A 21,208-nucleotide genomic window follows, 5' to 3' on the forward strand; every position below is an offset into this window, starting at 1 on the left:
TGGTCCGGCCTTCAGGGCCATGAGGAGTGCGTTAGCCAAATCTTCTTTGGCTACCTCCATGGTCTCTCCAACACCTTCCCTGCATACGGAGACTGGGGCTTTGGCAGTCCCCCTGTCCTTAGACAGCGGAGCCCCGGGGCCTGAGGTCACCCCCACTGGGGTTCCCTCCTGGAGGTCCCTCTGAAGCTTCTTCGGAGGAACCCCCAAGGAAAAGATCGTGCAAGAGGAAGCACGTTGACTCCCCCGATGAGTCTCTCACGTCAGACACTGATCTTGATGATGCAGAGGGGTCCCCTAAGTCGTCCTCAGACTATGTCTCCTTTGCAGACATCCTGGAAGCCCTCAAACAACGAGGCGGCTGGCATTCCAAACCCCCTTCTGCTGACGAGTCGGTGTTCCTTAAGGCCTTCGGGGCTCAGCCCTCCGCCTCCTGGGTGTCTCCGCCCTTCGACGAGCTCCTAGATTTGATCTGTCGAAGGGCGTGGGAACACCCAGACTCTGTGGAACCGGTGCCTGCTCGCCCAAATAAGTTCCTGTTAGCACCCCCGGAGAAGGAGTTTTTGACTAAAGGTGTGGCTGTAAGATGCCTTGGTGGTGGCATCTGCTACCCAACAAGGAGTCTAGGAGCATGGATCGGTACGGTAAGCGCACCCTCAGTTCAGCGGCCTTTACCTTAAGATCCCTGAACTATTTAATGCACTTCACCAGGTTTCAGAGGGATCTGATCAAGGAGCTTTCAGATACCCTCTTGGGTAACCTACCTGAGCAGCTGGCCCAGACGGTTGGCTCTCAGTTGGCTACGTTGTCATCCATATCAAACTCGTCCATGAGGCTCATTTCTTATGCGGCCGAGGGGGCGAGTAGAGCGGCGGGTACAGGTATTGCTCTACGGAGGCAAGCCTGGCTCCGCCTGTGTCATTTTGCGGAAGCCTTCAAGTCTTCCTGTGCCGACGCCTTTGATGGGTCCTCTTTGTTTGGACCCAAGGTAAAGGACACATTGACCCGCTGCAGCAAGAAGGTAAGACTTTGACTGTCAGGGGCACGATTTTCCACTCCCTTTCGGCCTTACCCCAAGGCTAAAAGAGGAGGGAAAATGTGGTTCTGTAGATCTCAGAAGTCTTATCCCTCACAGCAGGACGATTCCCCTTCTAGAGGCAGAGGAGGGGGAAATTCTTCTGGAAGACGCCGTCCCAGAGGCGGCAGAGGCCCCCGCAACACTGGAGACCGCGAGTCCTTTCGTGGCTCTTCAGCCTTTCACAATCCCTGAGGGATTGCCCGACTGTGCAGCTCCGGAGCCAGTCGGGGGTCATTTTTCGAGGCACCTAAAAGCCTGGGAAGGTATCACTCAGGACCGATGGGTGCTTCGAATTATCGCCGGAGGTTACGCCATTCCCTTTTCTCACTCCCCACCTCCGTCCAAGAAAATCCCGGACCCGCCACCCAGTCAACGGGAAATTGCAGCCTTAGAAGTCTCAAAGCTGCTTCAAAAAGGAGTCATCCAACCGGTCCCCGCAGACCAGATCGGATTAGGGACTTACTCAAGATTCTTTTTGGTGCCAAAAAAGACCGGGGACTTGAGGCCCATTTTGGATCTCAGCATTCTGAATCGTTCAGTCAAAAAGTCCAAGTTCCGAATGGTCACCATACAATCCATTCTCCCACTGCTGGAGAAAGGTGTTTGGATGTGCTCCATAGATCTCAAGGACGCTTATTACCATATCATGGTACATCAAGCGTCCAGGAGACATCTGCGCTTCAGCCTAGGAGACAGTCATTTTCAGTTCCATGGCTGCCCTTTGGTCTCACCACAGCCCCCAGGGTGTTCACCAAATGTTTGGCGGTCGTGACTGCTCACCTGAGAAGTCTAGGATTCCAGGTGTTTCCGTATCTAGACGACTGGCTCCTAACTGCCACCTCCAAGCATCTACTATTGCAGAGCCTACAAGCCACAATATCACTGGGCACTTCCCTTGGAATCACCTTCAATTGGCCAAAGTCTGTGTTGCTGCCATCTCAACGCATAAGATTCATCGGAGTAGAGATAGACTCAAACCGAATGCGGGTCTATCTTCCTACAGAAAGGATACAAACCATACAGGCTCAAGTTCGAGCCTTACTTCCCAGATCCAAAGCCCCAGCCAGAATGGTCCTGCAGCTATTGGGATCTATGTCTGCCACGGTTCTTCTAGTTCCCCTAGCAAGGTTGCACATGAGAATTCTCCAGTGGCTTCTTTCAACACAGTGGTCCTTTCAGGATCTCCCTCTCAGTCACCTCATATGGATCACGGACACCTGCAAATGGGACCTTCGCTGGTGGCTGGTGCCCTCCAATCTGGATCAGGGACGACCCTTTGTTCCACCTCCTCCTGTGGCCACTTTGACTACGGACGCCTCCCAGATGGGGGGCATTCCCTGGGCAGGTCAGTCCAAGGCAAATGGCATTCGGAAGAGAGCCTCCTTCATATCAACATTTTAGAAATGATGGTGGTGTTTCTGTCCCTACAAGCCCTTCACGATTACCTCCCTCAGGGCGTAATTGCCATTCACTCCGACAACATGTCAGTAGTCTGGTACCTGAACAAGCAGGGAGGGACCAGATCCTACCCCCTTTGCAGAGAGGCCATGACAGTTTGGGAATGGGCAGTGTCGACCAAACGATTTCTAGTGGCGACTCATATCCCTGGCAAGTCCAATGTGATAGCCGACAAACTGAGCAGAACTATCCTCTCTCCACACGAGTGGTCTCTGAACAATACGGTTGCAACTCAGATTTTCAGCAAATGGGGAATTCCTTGTTGCGACCTCTTCGCAACCACGCTGAATGCGAAGTGCAAAAAGTTCTTCTCCTTCACTCCAGCTCCGGGGGAGAGCCCTATGGACGCACTAGCCCATCCTTGGCCTACCGGCTTGCTTTACGCTTTTCCCCCAGTTCCCCTCCTTCCCAGAGTGATCCAAAAGGCGTCTCACTTGGGGAGCAAAATGATCTTAGTTGCTCCTTACTGGCCTCGTCAGGTATGGTTCCCCTATCTTTGGAAATATGCACTGGACGGTCCATGGCTCCTGGATCAGATCCCAGACCTATTAGTTCATCAGTCGGGACTACTCCACCAGTCCCTCCACACCTTGAAATTAACAGCTTGGCTCCTCCTCTTCCGACTATAGTCTGGAATCATACCTTAGACCCGGAAGTCGTACATATCTTATCTTCGGCCCACAAGTCTGCCACTAAGAAATTGTATTCTAGCAAATGGAAGAGATTTGCTATTTGGGCTCAACTCCGGGGTCTGGATCCCATCACTATTCCTGTATCGGAAGTCCTGAAATTTCTAACTTCCCTATTCAATCAAGGTTCTTCAGTCTCTACCATCAGGGTTCAATTGGCGGCTATTTCCAATTTTCATGAATCTATAAACCCACCTTTAATGAGCAACAGATTGTGTAAGACCTTCATGAAAGGTGCTGCGCTTTTACGACCTCCGATTTCTCATCCTGCTCCTCCATGGGATCTCGATGTGGTGTTACGTGCCTTAACTTCCTCCCCCTTCGAACTGGCAGCAACATGTGATTTGAAATTTCTATCGTGGAAGACTGCCTTTCTGGTCGCAATTACTTCTGCCAGAAGGGTTTCAGAGCTTCAAGCTTTGTCTGTAAAACCTCCGTACCTGGTTTTTCACAAAGATAGAGTATCTCTCAGGCCAAATCCACCCTTTGTCCCTAAAGTTTGTTCTAGTTTTTGTCTACAACAGTCATTAGAACTTCCAGTTTTCTTTCCAAAGTATTCAAACAAAGCAGAATACATATTCCACACATTAGATGTCCACAGGCAATTATGCTTTTATTTAGATAGGGCCAAACAAACAAGGAAACAGATCAATTGTTTGTGTCCTTTTCGGATAATAAATTGGGCAAAGCCGTCACAAAGGTCACTATTGCCAAATGGATCAGGGACTGTATTAGTCAAGCTTATTCCTCTTCTAATAAAGAGCTTACGACCTCTGTCAAAGCTCACTCTACAAGAGCTATGGCTACTTCAATAGCATTCCATTCTAAGCTTGCCATTAGTGACATTTGTGCTGCGGCTACGTGGTCTTCCCCGCACACCTTCATTTCCCACTACAAATTGGATGTGGCATCTCGGGGGCGAGCTTCATTTGGTTCCACAGTGCTCAGGAGTGTTTTCCAGTGAGCCACCCAGGATTTAGGTGCTAGGGACGCTGTCCCATCAGTACAGAATGTAGGCGAGATAGGATCACATAACATCTTGTACTTACCATAACTTTAGATGTTTGGGATCCATCTCGCCTACATTCCCAATAACCCACCCTCCTTCCCCCTTCCTTGGAGATCAGAAGAGATCGGACGGTCCGAATCCTATTGTTTCATCTTGAAACATCTGGCAATGTTATATAAACAAGTTATGTATGTGTGCATGAATGCGGACAAACAAGATCTGGGGGATTAGTGGTGGTGCATCCTGGGATAGGGAATAGCTCAGCCAATAAGAGGCTTCGCTCTATAGCATAGCGTGCCGAGTCGGAGCCGAGGGATCGGCTCCGAGCCCATCAGTACAGAATGTAGGTGAGATGGATCCCAAACATCTAAAGTTATGGTAAGTACATAACTAAAAGTTCTCCCTGCATGTTGTAGTAAGTGCTGTAGGAATAGATATGTATTGGGCTCAATGTGAGGGTGTTATTAACTTCCACTTGTGATGTAACCCCTCTGTTAGCCTAGACACCCCTTTTTTGATTGGACAGCTCTCACTAGATCTTCAGTCACAAATGGGAACATGTTAAAGGGAAGTGTGCTTTCCTCAGCAAAATATATATCCGTCAGCATCCCCCAAGGAGCAATTGAGTAAGTTGATCCTTTTTATTCCTCTGTGCCCAGTCTGCTTCTCCATGGCCTGAGACGTTGAACAATCCCTTGTCAACTGGATTATAGTTAGGACTCCATCCTTCTATGCCATGGTACCACACAGAATTCACAAAGATGTCAGTTGTAGTTGTATTAGCTTTGTTGAAATAATGCCACTTATTCTCCTACCTACATAACTAGATGCTGGAGTACTGTTGAGGAGAGTCTCTGGTGACATCACTGGAATAGATTATAGTATATAGGAGGTTACACTGGGAAATGACCTGTATAAACCCATCTCAGGAGATTGCCTTCAATGATTAAGTTGTCTGCTTTTCACTGTTGGCTGTTTTTGCCCCTGGAGGTCATGAATGTGGTAGCCTGAGGTAGGAGACAACAGAGGTTCCAAGCCTGGGACCATTCTTTGCCTTTTGAACTAGATAGCAACCATTATCTTTGTTGCTTTTTGCACACCTGTGATTGCAAATGTTGCAGTGATGGAGAGTATTTCTTCAGCCGGACCCATACTGTATCTTCATGGGGGTAGCTTGCTGATGGGCTGGGGAATTCATGTTGATTCTTCTATGGTTTATAGGAAATGGTCTCCCCTAATCTGACTGATCTCCACATCAACCAGTCAGAGCTTCATGCATCTTGACCCCTCCCCCGGGCTTTGCAGGGGATACTGCCTATGCTAAATGTCATAAACTGGTTTGTTAGTCAGTTCATGTGGTAGCCAAACAGGCAAGTGGGGGTGGCATGTGGTCACACCCTTTGTGGAGCAGCAGTTTGCGTCTGACAGTGATTCATAGACAGCGGCATCACTTCAGTAATTTACATTCCTCCTGGAAAGAGAACATGGAAGATTCCCCACTATTATCTTGTCCTGTTCTGGAGTTGTGGATTTAAGAGCCATGCCCATTTCAAATTTTCCTGAGGTGGGGAGTTGTGGAACTTTGCCATCTGAGAGAATAATGGTATCTACTTCTTTCTTTTCTTCATTAGACTAAAGGTGAAATTCACAGTGCAGAATCCCATGGCAAGGGAAGATTCCTGTATACCTTATGACCATTCCAACTCTTTTCTATTCTAATTCTATCCTAATTCCAGAGTTCAGGGAGGAAAGAACATACATTTTGCTCCCTGGTGGTTGAGAATGGTATGGTTTTATGCTGTCATTTTTTTCTTTTTAATACTGAAAGCCCTCTCTTTACAGTCAGGGAGACAACTCAGTATATGTCCGGTAAGAACCAGGCACTCAACACTTTTTACTTTAAACCATCAGTCAGATCTCCCAGTGCAAGCATCAGAGGTGACTGAAGTTTCCGGGAACAGTTCCATGTAACAGACCTTCTCTGCCAAGTGGAAGAGATTCTTCACTTGAGTAGCATTCCATGTTACTCCAGTTATTACATTTGCAGCTTGTCATGATATCTCTCTCTCTCTGGCACCTTTAAGATCTGGGCCTTATTTATTTCATGGTCAAATTGGATGCTGGCTGTTTGCCCATTATGTCCATGCAAATGGCAGAATTGAGGTACAGCCTTAGCTTGTCATGCAATTCCTTAAAGAGGCTGCACATGTCTCCCACAATTTTGAAGAATCCTTTGTTTCATTAGGACTTGAACTTAATGCTTTATGTGTTTGCCTGCTGTCCATTTAAACCTGCTGGATTAGTAGCTTTGAAGGCCGTCTGTTAAAAACACTTGCTAGTAGCTAAGTTCAGGCCCTCATTTTAGGGAAACCTATTTAGTCTTTCATAACAGCCAGAAATTCCATATGACCAACCTACATTTCCTCCAGAAAGTGATATCAGAATTGTCCTTAATTCAGTCTCTTTATCTTCATCTTTACTCCATGGAGCTAGAAATTAGGCAGAAATTCATCCCTAGCTCAGGTTCATCCTAAAACATATGTATAAGTTTACAGTATTTACAGACAGAGACATTTCTCTTGTCTGAGGAGGTACATAATGGTGGTTGCCAAGCAAACCCATTATAGATAGACTGCCAAGTGTATTCTGTTTTACAAGCAGATGGCTAAATAGCCACTGGAAACTGCTTAATGAAAGACTTCCATTGCTTGTTTCAGATAACATGTTCTATCACTAACATTTGAACATGGTGATTTGTGTTTTCGACAGACATTATTCCTTGGTCTGTGAATCCATGAATTGAACTTTCTTGGTAACTTAATTCTACAGGATTCAGTCTACTGAGCTATTCCTCCTGACTAAACTCTTTCTTTTTTCTCCTTTGGGATTTACTACATGCCCCCCAGACACACACACACATTTGTATAACTATCCAGTAACACCCACAGTTTTAGTTTTAACAGATATGCTCATATTGTATCAGTTGATTTATAAAAGGAACAATTCTCAGTCGGTTACAATTACCTTTTTGCGCCTTCTGTGTTTGGATAGCCTTCAGTGGTTACTTTTCCTTGTAAGTCAGGCAGGTGTGTATTTGTATATCCTTGAAAATAATGTAGATTAACTGTTTTCTATTGAATTTCAAGAAATATATTCTGGTTTGAGATGAGCTGCTGAGAGCAGTAGTTTACCACACTGTCCTAATGTGGCTCTGTACTTCATAGTATTCACTTTGTGGGCTACACGAACCCCTACAAATATGAGCTTCAGAGAAAAACAACAAACCAAATAGGAAGATAGGATGAAGCCAACTGCAGACCTACCAAGGAGGGTCCCAGTCACTGATTTACTGATATGGCAAAAACGCCTTTATTGTTAATTTCTGTGACAATGGTTCCACTGCCTCAATGATTTATATGTATGAGCTGTACTCAAAGTACATTTTTTTGTCTTAGAGTATCTGTTGTAGATCAAGTAGGGGATGATAACAATTGTAATATCTGAATTCTTTTCTAATTTCAGTTGGGATCAACACATTTGACTACCTTGGCAGTATTCTCAGTTATATCGTTATTGCTATTCCAATATTTAGTGGGGTCTTCGACAGCTTGACACCTGCAGAACTCAGTGCCCTTGTCAGCAAGGTAACTTGGAGCACTAGTCTCACTGTTTAGTTCATAATGTATTGCCTTATTAGACTCCGATTTTTTTTTCTGGAGGAATCCAAAATTGCAGTATGTATAAAATTATTTTTCCAACACCACAGCATAAAGTGTTCTCTTAGCGTTAAAAGATGAAATAGTAGCATCTATGAACAGCCTGTTGTCCTACACTGTTTTACTGGGGTTTTCAGTAACCCTTATTGTAAGACGCATACCTGCCCCACTTTACCAGTAGTGCTACCAATATCAACATCAACTTTTCAGTGTTACATATAAGTGTGCCATATGCTGGATTTGAAAAAGACAGACTCATTTTCTCCATAAAAGTCTCTGTCATTAAAACTTTTCACATAACATTTCATTATGGTAACCAACAGCTGAAGTATGTTACAAAGTTATAGGTAGATGAACATATTTGATATGCAGTGTATGCAAGGGTCTATATTACTTCATCGAAAGCTTAATTGAGCGAATTGCTAATCATCAAACTGAAATCAGTCAAAGTTCATTTAAGCGAACGACCATTTCAGCCAAACATTTCCTAGGGAAAGAAACTAGTAGGCTAGCTACCGACCAGAACCAATACAACAAAATTTAAAACCCTTCAAAGTGGGGGGCTTTGCCCCCCCCCCCCAACTATATATACCAACTCCAAGATCACACTAACAGTGGAGAAAAGGGCAAATTCCTGATGATACCAACCACGTCCTTTCCCTAGGAAATTTTTTGCTGAAACAATCATTCACTTAATTGAGCTTTCACTGAATAGGGTTCAACAAATAGCAATTAGCTCAATTAAGCTTTCGAAGAAGTGATATAGACCCATATGCAAAACAGAAATGAATGACACTTATCTCTAAGAACTGAAAGGACTGTATGATACTGGAAATGACTGTAATGATGGTGGAATGACTGGAAGGAATGTCTTTATCAATTAATTACCCAGAACTATGATGAACTGTCCTTCGTGTCAAATCTTCCTGTACCTTTCAGAATAAAAGTCTGCATATGCTGTAGTTCAGTTAAGAATGTTTTATTATGTACAGTAGAAGTGGATGTCAGTATCTGAATCAAATCTTACCGTCTTCAGTAATAGTGCTGCTAAACTGAAATGGACTGAATTATAATGTCCAGAGTTTTTGCACTCATTATACTGTCTATAAATTCTGTCAGTAATAGCCTAATTAAATCTTACTGTCTCCAATAATAGTGCTGATAAACTGAAAGACTGAATTTATAATGTCTGTAGTTTCTACACTCATTATACTCAGAATTATTCATTTTGTCCTGAGTAATGTAATTAATATTCTGGAATGCTGAATATTTGACCTGACTTCTGCACTCACTCTCGAATGTCTGCACCAAACTTCTGTGGACTGCACTGCAATGACATTGTGTGTATCAGTGTGAACTAACAAACCTTATGCGCCTGAAGTATCACTCCTAATAATACCAAAACCCTGTAAATTTCCCACAAGTTCTACATGCCTCTTTAACCTTGGTTCCCAAGCCTCATGCCATCTAAACAAGATTGTTTTATACTTAATGTACTACACATTCTGTTATCAGATTTTATTATCAGTATTCTTGACTGAAGGTTATTCATTTGTGCTGAAGCATTCCTTTTATTGAAACTGCATGTAAAATGTAAAATATAACATGAAAATATGCATTTATAGGCCTATGAAGAGAATGATGTAGGTCTAATAAACACTTGAGTGAAAACTAACCATACACCATCTCAGAATGTAAGCTAACAGTGGCAAGTATGTTGAATTAGAGAAAGCTTTTCAACAGAATATGTAGATAGATCAGTGGTAGCTCATCAGAAAAGGATCATTGCAAGTAGCACAACTTTTCAAATTCTAAGATTGAAATTGCACCTCCATGCCATGGGAACATTGTAATACATGGCTTAAAATGTTATCATTGATATCGAGGTATTGTCTGCAAGGTTTATTATAAATAACTCAGTGGAGGGTGTAGGTATCACAAGATTACCAGGAAGGAGACATTGCATGATTTTAAATCTGAAACAGCATGACACCTTCTGAGATAACCTCATATTCTGTTTATTATAGTTGAGATGCAACAGACATGTTTATTAGGCTATGCAGCTTTATAAAATATCTATAACTGAAAAGTTACATAGGGAATGTGAAACACTTACATGATACTTAGTGTTATGGACTGTAGTTAAATAATCCATTCATTAAACTGTTGATATATAACCATTAAAAATGTTTGTTAGGTGATCCCATAAGTTATGATGCTTACTTATAAGTAACTTAAAACTATTACAAAACTTCTGCAAACTGAGACAAAACTTAACATAAGATTTAAATAAACTAATTGAGAATTCTGATCTTTTTATAAACACCTTTATTAAATTATTATTTAAGACATATGCAAACAATCATTAACAGAAAAGAAAGCAAACCATATTTTTTCCAATTACATATATTGTACATCTCACACATTTTTATTTTTTGACTATTGTCAGTCCAACATTACATAAATTGTTGAATTCCTGTCTTCCTTAAACCTCAGTCCTCCTCCTGAAACTTTATTCTGCGTGTATTGTTCCCACAATTTCCATCATTTGCAGAATGCTACTCCAGTTATATTTATAGAATACCGTGGCCTTTCTCTAGCACCTGTAAGACATGGGCTTCATTTATTTCATAGTCAGATTGGAACTGTCTGTTTCTGCCCGTCATGTCCGTGTAAATGGCAGGATCATGGTACAGCCCTGGTTTATCAAGCAGTTCCTTAAAGGGGCTGCACATGTCTCCCACAATTTTGAAGAATGCTTTGTTTCATTAGGACTAGAACTTAATGCTGCATGTGCTTGCCTGTTCTCCATTCAATCTGCTCGCTGGATTATTGGCTTTGAAGGTTGTCTCTTGAAAACACACTTTCTTATAGCTAAGTTCAGGTCCTCAGGTTTGGGGAAATTAATTTGCTCCTTACCTTTTCTAAAGATCTCTCTCTCCCAGTTCTTTTATCTCTTTTGTAAAATTCAGTACTTCAAATAATGCTGGTTTAGACTTTAATTTCCATTTTCTAGTAATTGCTTTTTGGCAGCCAACAGAATTAAACTTAAATACTGTGTATAGGGAATTCTGATCCTGATTCCCAGCTCAAAAGAATAATTTCCTGAATTACAGCCATTTCTCACCCAATATTTCTGGCAGACTACTCGTAGGAAATTTTAAAATCTGTCATTATACTCCCAGGGCATATGTTCTCAGATACCTTTTGAGGAAAAATTCTTTGAAGTCTATTTGGTATATAAAAATATCTATGCAGACACTTTCAAGCAAAAATCCTTAAATGTTCTGGACTATTTGCATAGTTGAGAGCTGTACATACATCCTCCAGTTGTCCTTTTGTAAACTGCTTTTCCAATCTCTCTTCCCAGTATTTTCTAACCTGCTGTGATTCTTATAGTCATAATGTAATATTTTATATTTCTTGCTAATGATCCCTTTTTAAGAGCAGCTCCTGTTCCTGTTTCGAATAAAAACTCTTACTAGAGCAGATCTTTCACTTAAGATTCCCCTATCCTGTTTTCTTTGCCTGTACTCTGATGTCAATCCCTAGTAGCCTCTAGCCTGCAATAAAAATTGCTTCTTGGCTTCATCCCACTCTAGTACCTTTCCCACTTTACTTATTTGCTTCCTGTACCATGGCTCCTTTGCCAATTTTCTCCAGTAAATTCCAGTCCCTTCTTGTCTGTTTTCTGTACTCCTACTTGTTGTCATCCCTACTGGCAAAATCTCCTTTCTCCGTTTTCATGTTGGTTTACTACTTAGAATAGTTTCTGCTAGTTTATGAATATTATTCTCCTTAAGGATCTGCATCCAAAATCCTGTTCTCTATTTCTTGAACCCCCCCCCCCCACATCATTATCAGTCAGCATTCATTTCCATTTTGAATTATAATTAACTGCTTGTGTTGCATATATGAGCCTTAGCTGTGTAGATGGAAAATATCCCTTCAAGCCAGGTAATCCTAAGCCACCTTGTTCTAATGGCATAATTAACTTATCCCATTTAACTCTTGCCTTCTGTCCCTCCCAGATAAATTCCTTCAAATCTTTATTAATTGTTGCCCACAACTTTTCCTCTGGTTGATAAAAATATGCCTGACCCATATGTAAAACTAAAGGGTCTAAAAACATTTTAACTGCTTGTATCTTACTAACCATATCCATAAACAAGCGCTTCCCATGTCTCAATTTTTATATTATCTTTTGTTTAGCCTCTTCCCACTTCTTTAGCTGCTATAACAAAAGCCATTTTAATCCATACTACTAAATGCTACTTGTCATATTCCCATAAATTTGGGTATTGCTGAACCAGGTATTATGTGGGTACATAATTTCTGGCCATAGCCTTACTTTTATCTAATTTTTATGTTTTAAAATGACTTGGAACTGTCTCAAAATGTTCCGCAACACTGGTGTCCTTTTCTGGATTCATCAAGTATAAAATATCATCTGCAAGTCAAGCCAACTTTTCTTGATTATCATACCAATTATATCCTTGAATTTCTGAGTTCCTTATTTTTTATGCCAATGGTAAAGGGGAACGAGGGCACTTCTGCCTGGTTCCTCTGTTCAAACAAGAGACAAACTTTAATTATTGCCGCTAGTCCTTCATATATCCTTCTAATTAACCTTATTATAGTAGAGTATCCAAATGCTTCCATTGTCCTACTCAAAATCCCATCTTACTCTGTCAGATGCTTTCTCTGCATCAAGACTCTGCAACAACTGTGGTATTTTCTTGCATTTTGCTTGACTCTGAATAATTATTGTTTTAGTAATATTGTCAAATATTTCTATCCCCTCCACAAACCAGGTTGATACATATCTTTCAATTTTGGGAACACATTTGCCATTTTTTTAGCTAGTATAGACATAAGCACTTAAAAATCATAATTTTAAAATTTAAATGGGCCTATATGAAGCTGGGTCTAATGTGTCTTTATCATCTTTAACAATACACTCACCACAGCTTTCTTCCACGATGTTGGTGCTTCCTTGAATGGTTTCACAAGTACGGACAAAAAGGAGAGAAGGCTTAATTATATTAAGAAATGCAGAGAACAAATATCAGTGCTACAGGAGACACATTTGGAATGAACTGAGCATGTGAATCTGATAAAGAAAAGATTTCAGGATGAATATTCTGCAGAATATCAGGGACAAAGGAAAAGGAGTACTTAGATTAATTGCTAAAGGAACTCCAATAGTGACAGAAGACAGAAAAAAGATAATGACAGATTTGTAGTAATAAGGGCTACGTATTTATATTCCACCCATAACTTCTACTTTGGAACTTAAAACATTTTGGGAGAAGTAATTGCCTTTCAGCAAAGAATATTTCTCATAGGTGGGGACTATAATTTGATTTACAACAATAAGGATATATCTGGGGGCCTAGAAGTGAAAATCTAAAAATAGAAGGTAAATTTCTGAAGAAATTTATGAAAATATTTGGTGTAAAAAAACATGAATTCAGTAGTAGGAACTCAGAGAATTTAAATTTTACACAAGGTACAATAACTGGGCTAGACTTCACAGAAATTATATTTCACAAGAGCATGTCCTTTTAATTGAGAACTTTGATACACATTCAGTAACTATTTCAAATCATATGCCAATAATTATTGATATTTATTGTTTTATTATAGTAGGATATTTGTTTGGTATATACTTATTACAATAGTAGTAGGAACTCAGAGAATTTAAATATTACACAAGGTACAATAACTGGGCTAGACTTCACAGAAATTATATTTCACAAGAGCATGTCCTTTTAATTGAGAACTTTGATACACATTCAGTAACTATTTCAAGTCATATGCCAATAATTATTGATATTTATTGTTTTATTATAGTAGGATATTTGTTTGGTATATACTTATTACAATGTTGAATTATATTGGATGTATGCAGCATTTTAAGTTTTGGATCATACATGATTTTAGATTTATAAATTATGCATCATGGTATACGCTCTTTAGTATTCCCTTAGGACTATATATATAATGGCCATTAGAATGGCTAGCATATATTGAATTTATATGGACACGAATGCCTGTATACAATTTTATTATATGTTATAACAAAAAATTATTTTTTATTGTTATGCATGAACACGGATTAAGATTCAGATGACTATCGGATTCATCACATATTGTATTATATTTTTTAGTAATATGATGTGCTTAGGCGATTTTATATAATTCTTTATGATTCATTTGAGTATAGGGTATATGTCTTTTTAAATGCATTTAAGGTATTGGTGTCTAAAAATGTATAAATTAGCCCATGTTAATTGTTTAGTTGATTCTGGTGAAGTCCACATGTTGGGTGGATGAAAGTGCTTGATCCGTATTACTGTTCGTTGTTTTGATTTTTTAATATTAAATACAGGTCGTATTGTTTCTGTTGTGCGGCTGCATTCCTTGGACACTGTATAGTGTTAGATTTATTTTTCGTTGTTGCTGTTACCCACACTATTTTTTACTGGTTTTATTATGGAAGATAGAAAGCACTCCAAAAGCTGTAGTTGGTGGGTGTGATGAAATGTAAATGGAGGTTTAATAACAGGGTAGAAATAAAAGAAAGAGATCTGTTTAAGAAGTAATAAGAATTATTTAGAGCAATTGACAATAGTTAAAGTATTACAAAATAAGGGGAAATCTCACAGAACAAGAACAGACAGAGTTGCGCAAGCAGAAAGCTACAGTTCAAAGTGGAAAAGGATGATGAAGAAATGGGGGGGGGGTTCAAGAATTAAGGAAAGAATGGGATTTTGGATGCATATCATTAACACTCATGCAGAATATTATATTCATAAACTAGCAGAAAGTATGCTAAGAACTAAGCCAACATGGGAATAGAGAAAGGAGAGTCTGCTGATAGGGATGACTGCCTTTTGAGGTACAGAAAATAAGCGAGGGGGTTGAAATTTACTGGAGGAAGACAGCAATGGAACCAAGATATTTGGAACAAATGATTAGAAATGGAAGGGTAATAGAATGAAAGAGGCCAAGAAGAAAGTGATTGCCTTCCCTAGCAGGGATTGATATCAGTGTATAGACAAAGAGAAAAGGATAGGGGAATCGTAAATGAAAGACCTGCGCTGGTTGAGTGTTTTGTTGGACCTAGAACAGAAGCTGCTGTTAAAGGAATGATTAGTAGAGCATATAAAATATTACTGTAAGAATCAATCAGAGGTCAGAAAAGATTTAGATGAGAGATTAGATATGCAATTCATAAAGAAACAAAGGGAGGACATATGCATGGCTCCCAAATATGCAACAAAATCTAGAAGATTAGGATATTTGCCTGGAAGTGTTTGCATAGATATTTTTATACCCCAAGCAGGCTCTAAATAATTTTTTTCTCATGTTGATGGCAGACGTAGGCAGTGTGATGGTGAAAAAAGAAGTAACTGGGAGCATATATTTTGGGAGTGTAATGAGTTGGCAGGCTTTAAAAATTCTCTACAAAGTACCATCAGGAATACTTGGTTAACAAATGAATAATTAAGAAAGTAATTTTTTGAGCTGGGATACAGGATCTGAATTGCCTAGACATAGTAATGTCTTAAGTTTAATTTTGATGGCTGCCAAAAAAGCAATATCAAAATCTAAACTATACATGAAAGTATTGAATATTTCAACAGGATTAAAAGAACGGGAAATGTGATCTTTAGAAAATGATAGGTGTAACTTACATAGAAAAACTGGAAATTGTGGGAACAGTAGATTCATAGGAAGTTACTAGGCTAATGGCCCTAGGGCCCTTACAAGCCTAGCCAAGTTCTACCCTTATTTCCATGATTAGCACCTATTGCCCCTGTCCAAGAGGGGCACAGGTACAATCCCTGGGGTGAATTTATGGTTACCCATCCAATCATCCAGATTGCATTTGAAGAGGGCCAATGAGGGGCTCTGGTATGAAGTGGGAGTCTGTTCCAAAGGTCTGGTAACCTCTGGGAGACGTATCTGACCCTTCAGCAAGTTTTGTTAATGTCACATACCAGGTTACAGTCTTTAGCGCTAGTAACCCATGCACCATTTGACTTGTGGATATGCATCATTTCCAATAAAGCAGGGTCAAAGATTGCCTTATATGCAAGGCAGAGATCACCACTGAGTAGTCTGTATGAATCAGAATACATGAATTAAGTATATACATAAAAATATTTTGGCGGAGGACTGAGGTTTAAAAGAAGGCAAGAACTGAATAATTTATGTAGTGCTGCTTAGGTTATAGGATATATAACAATGTATGTGTTGTGTAGTGTTTATAAATGTGAACCTGTTAATATGGTTTCATTACTTTTATATAAATGTACGTTTGCCTATATCACAAGTGATAATTCAATAAAGGTGTTTAAAGAAGATGTGGATGCTTCCCCTTCTTTTGAAATGCTGTTAAACAACTTATTTGGAATGCCTAGCGCTTTCTTCCCTTCAGACTTCCACAGGAATGCTATCTATTCCTGGAGACTTTCCTGAAGATTGATTATACATCATCATTTTTATCTCCTACTATCTTAACTTTTAGTATTTAAGTCTCATCTCTCTCTAACCTGCAAAATTAAGTCCTCAATAAATTATTTTCATTTGTGCTCCTGATTTATGCATTTTTTTGCTTTATACAAATTTTCATAACATTTCCAGAATATATTTAATATCTCTACAAGATCTCCAGTTACTTTTCTTGTTATATGTTTCCTAAGTTTGACAACAACCCTTTCTTTCTAATTTCTGTTGCCCAAGTTATGTGCTAAAAGTTTTTGTGATCTGGAGTAATAATCTGAAAATAGTTGATTAACAGTAATCTTTCTAAACTTATACATGTTATCCAGATACTGCCTTATTTTCTCTTTATCATTCTGCATTTTCACCATTTCTTTTGTTCTGTGAGATTCCTTTTATAGGTTCATAGGTTCATACTAGGCTATCTGCCCTAGGGCATTTATAAGCCTAGCCAGAATGTGTTTGGCTTTCGCCACCCATTTTAAATTTATTTTGCTATGCCCTTTTTCGAGGTTAGTATACTGTGCCTCTGTCTAACAGTGACACAGAAGTGATACCCGGGGTAAACCTACGATCTCCCATCCACTCATCAAGATTCCTCTTGAAGAGAGTCAATGAGGGACTCTGCCTAACCTGGACTGGGATTTTATTCCAGAGTGAAGGGAGCCTCTGGGTTATGAATCTGTCCCTCCAGCATGTCCTATTTATTTCAGTGCTGAGGTTCAAGTCTCTCGAGCGCGTAGCTCAATGGGATTTGGATTTTCTGAGGTGCAGCATGTCCATTAATTCTGGGTTGGACATGGCTTTATACGTCAGGCACAGATCGCCTGTGAACAGGCGGTATGCCACTGAGTAGAGCTGGAGTTTCTTTAACTGGGCAGCATATGGCATCTGTTTGAGCCCTTTGATCCTCTTGGTGAGGTACTTTTGGGGTCTTTCCAGTTGCTGCAGGTGTCTGGTAAGGTGCATCCCAAAAGGGGCATTGTACTCAATTATGGGCCTGATGAGGGATGAGTAAAGAGGCACGATGACCTCCCCTGATCTAGATGTGAATCCCTTCATGATTAGGTGGGCTATATAAAATGTTTTTCTAACCACTTTGGCCACGTGGTTGTCAAATGAGAGATTGCTATCAACTTGGGTCCCCAGGTCCCTAATTACTACTTCTGTACTTAATGGATTACCACCTATGTGGTAATTTGTGGGCACTTTGTTTTTGCCAAATGGGATGACTATACACTTTTTGGCATTTAGCTTGAGGCCATGGCTCTGGCACCAGTTGTCTGTTTCTATGAGGCCCTTTTGGAGGATGCTTGTGTCGGCTGGAGAGTCGATTATGGCGCCCAGTTTGCAGACATCTGCGAACTTGGTCAGCCACAGTCCTTTCGTGTTGGCCTGTACCTCTGAGAAATATATACCGAACAAGAGAGGTCCCAGGACTGAGACTTGTGGGACACCATTGTAACTGGTTTGGAGTCTGACATGGCTCCAGCAATTCTAACCATGTGGGTTCTGTCCTTGAGCCAGTTTGCAATCCATCTAGTGACATAGGGGTTTATATTTAAGCTGGTGAGCTTATCTATAATGCCCGAGTGGGGTATTGTATCGAAGGCTTTAGCGAGGTCCAGGTAGGCTGTGTGGACCACCTTCCCCTCGTCAATCGCCTTGGTGACTGTTTCAAAGAAATCAACCGGGTTTAAAAGGCAGGATCTGCCCTTAACAAAGCCGAACTGGGTAGGATCCAGTGTCTGTAGGTCCCCAATATCTTTATTTATAAGGTCCATGATGATCCTTTCCATAGCTTTGCAGACTAAGCTAGTCAGGCTTATGGGGCGATAGTTTCCAGGATCCGTTGAGGCACCACCTTTATGGAGAGGGACCACTGTTGCTGTACGCCACTCTTTGGGCACATATCCTGTAGTAAGGCTGAGATTGAACAGTAGTTTTATGTTTGGGTTTAGCTCTTCTTGGAGTTCATGTAGGACGCAGCCCGGGACACCGTCTGGTCCCATTGATGCTGTGTTTTTTGCTTTGGAGAGGGTGGCTCTTACCTGAGCATCTGAGATGTCAGGGGGGCAGCACTCTGCTGGGATAGATATTTGCCCTTTTGGTGGGGAGGGGGGGAGAAGTTTACGCTGAACCTGTCAGCTAGGATGCTGGCAATGTCTGTGGGTTCAGTGTATTTTTTGTCATTTTGGACTAATTCTGAGCATATCTGGGAATTACCACCCAGGTTCCTAACATAACTAAAGAAAGCCTTGTGATTATCCTTACTGTTCTGTGCAATTTTTCTGTCGAAGCTGGCCTTAGACAATTTTATGAGTGCCCGTAGTTTTTTGCTAATACTGATCAGTGATGCCTTCCCTTTTTGGGATTTTGCTCTATCATTTAGTAGCTTCCTCCTTCTATTGTATAGTTTGTTTATGGCTGGGGTCCACCAGACAGGACGCCTGCCTTTGGAGGATTGGGTCTTGGTTTTATTTGGGATCGCATGATCCATGCATTCCTGAAGGTGTTCATAGAATGCGTTTATAAAGGATTCATATTTTCCAGTGTTCTCAGGAAGGCTGAGTGGGGTTCCTGGGTTTGGGAGGGTGGTCTGTAGCAGGCTATAAACTGGAAGGCAGTTTTACCCACTGTTAGTTGCACATGGATAGTCTCTGATGCTTCGTGCTTTGCCACCAACCTGGAGGTGTGGGTATCTTTGATGAATATCGATACTCCCCCTCCTTTTGTGGTTCGGTCCAAGTTTTGGGGCCAAAAAGCATGGTATGAGGTATAACCTGGTAGTGCTGGGGTGCTCTCGGGAGCCCTGAACCAGGTTTCTGTTACTGCACCGATATCAATGTTCTCCATGCTAAGGAGAGTTTCGAGTGCATGCATCTTGAGGTTTAGACTTCTGGCGTTGAGTAGCATTACTCTTAGTTTCTTATCCCTTGTGATACCTATGGAGGTGGGTTTGTCTTTTGAACCTTCCCTAAAAAAGGTACTATAGGGGTAGCAAGAGCCTTTGCCAATATCCGAAAGCCCAGGGGTGACAGGTGCAAGCCGTCCCTAGCGAAGCATCGTGGCTTGTCGAGCATATCATCCCAAGCTGACAGGCAATGGATCCCCTTTGAATGACACCAGTACTTAAGCCAATTGTTGAAATAGATCATCTTGTCTTCATATTGTGGCATCATTCTTGGTGAGGGTAAGATGCTACTCAAGGTCAGGGTCATACTGGCCTGGGCTACATGCTCAGAGAGCTCATTTATGTTTCTTTTCATGTAGTCCTGGGAGGTATGTCTCAGGTCATTCACACCAGCATGGACAATGACTGAGTCATATTTGTACTTGCCTTGGAGTGACCTGAGTGCTTGCGTTATGTGGCGGATTTTAGCGCCCGACAGGCAGCTTACTGTGACCTTCTCCTTACTCAATCTGGTGAGTGGCGAGTGCAGACCACAAACCCTCTCAGTGCAAAACAACTAGTCCGAAGCCCAAGTGTTTAAACCAAAAGGCTTAGAATGAGTTACACCAAGCAGTAATAAATACAATTGAGTACTTTTAAGATGATGCAAAAGTAAAATAAAGTAGGTAGAAACACAAGCACAGTAAAAGCAGATGAATTTTTTTTTTTTTTTTTTTTTCTGAACAAGTGCAGAGATCAAAGAAACAGATTTGAGTGCTGAAACTAGAAAACTGGCTAGTTATAAGAAAAAAAAAACTAAGTTAGAAGGCTTCCTCCAACACAGAAGGGCTTGGGGGCTCAGAAGCCTACAAATAGTCTATACCACTTAACAGGAAAGGCAGGAAACAAGCTTAATTTTTTTTCTGTTTCCCAGATGCTCTCTTTGTACACAGTAGGAGTGCCTGAAATCAGAATATGATCTCACTGCACTCAGTTGAGTGAGCAAATGAGATGGGCCCAGAAGGAGTATCCAAACACAAATTTACAAGAGGGGCGGGCAGTTTCAAGGCCACTAAGATTAACACCAAAACAAAAACAGGGAGGGTGGGTGGGACTAACTGAAGAGCAGTGTCAAAACTTCCATTTCAGTTAATATTCCTGCCACAGTTAAAATCAATTTAAATACTGTATTTTTTTTTTAATAAAGTGCAGATAAAGGTACTTAAATTCTCTTATACGTCCAGTTGAATACAGCAAGTTCTTAGCCGGCCAAAGCTGAGGTTTTTAAGCAGAAAATATTTCACACTGTACCACTTAAATAGGCAAGGACATGAAATCAAAGAATGTGGCTACCCCCACACCTGTAATTACTAGCAAATAACAAAATTCAGCAAACACTGACTAACTTCTAGTTCAGTTAATATAACGGAAGAGCAGAGTCAAAACTTCCAGTTCAGTTAATATTCCTGCCACAGTTAAAATCAATTTAAATACTGTATTTTTTTTAAAAAAAGTGCAGATAAAGGTACTTAAATTCTCTTATACGTCCAGTTGAATACAGCAAGTTCTTAGCCGGCCAAAGCCCCCTATATAATTCCTGTTACTACTTTAAACATATCTCTTTCTCTTATTCTTACCTTATTTTTAAACTCCAGTTTTATTTTATCCTACTTACTAGCTAGTAATTCTGAAGTTAATTCTGTCTTCCATAATAACACACAAGTAATTTCCACTACCCATCACTTAAATTATTCTCTTTAATAAATAGGTGGGAAAGCACCAGTGTCTCATTTTAACTTCTTTACACTGCATTTTACATAGTTTTTATCAATGTGTGAACTGAATTAGTTATTG

At 40.6% G+C, this 21,208-nt stretch overlaps 1 protein-coding gene across 4 annotated transcripts in view; it reads left to right on the top strand.

The window, feature by feature from the left end:
- The window catches only part of ABCD4 (ATP binding cassette subfamily D member 4), a 1,648,172-nt gene that overhangs the window by 909,912 nt on the left and 717,052 nt on the right, over positions 1-21,208 (top strand). For all 4 annotated transcript variants that reach the window (XM_044074118.1, XM_044074117.1, XM_044074119.1 and 1 more), the window contains one exon: positions 7,754-7,875. In XM_044074118.1, the coding sequence (XP_043930053.1) occupies positions 7,754-7,875 (122 nt within the window). The remainder of the gene's footprint in view (positions 1-7,753; positions 7,876-21,208) is intronic.

Source organism: Protopterus annectens, chromosome 6.part0, assembly GCF_019279795.1.
Source record: "Protopterus annectens isolate FY-2018-M chromosome 6.part0, PAN1.0, whole genome shotgun sequence".
NCBI classification, from domain to species: Eukaryota; Metazoa; Chordata; order Ceratodontiformes; family Protopteridae; genus Protopterus; species Protopterus annectens.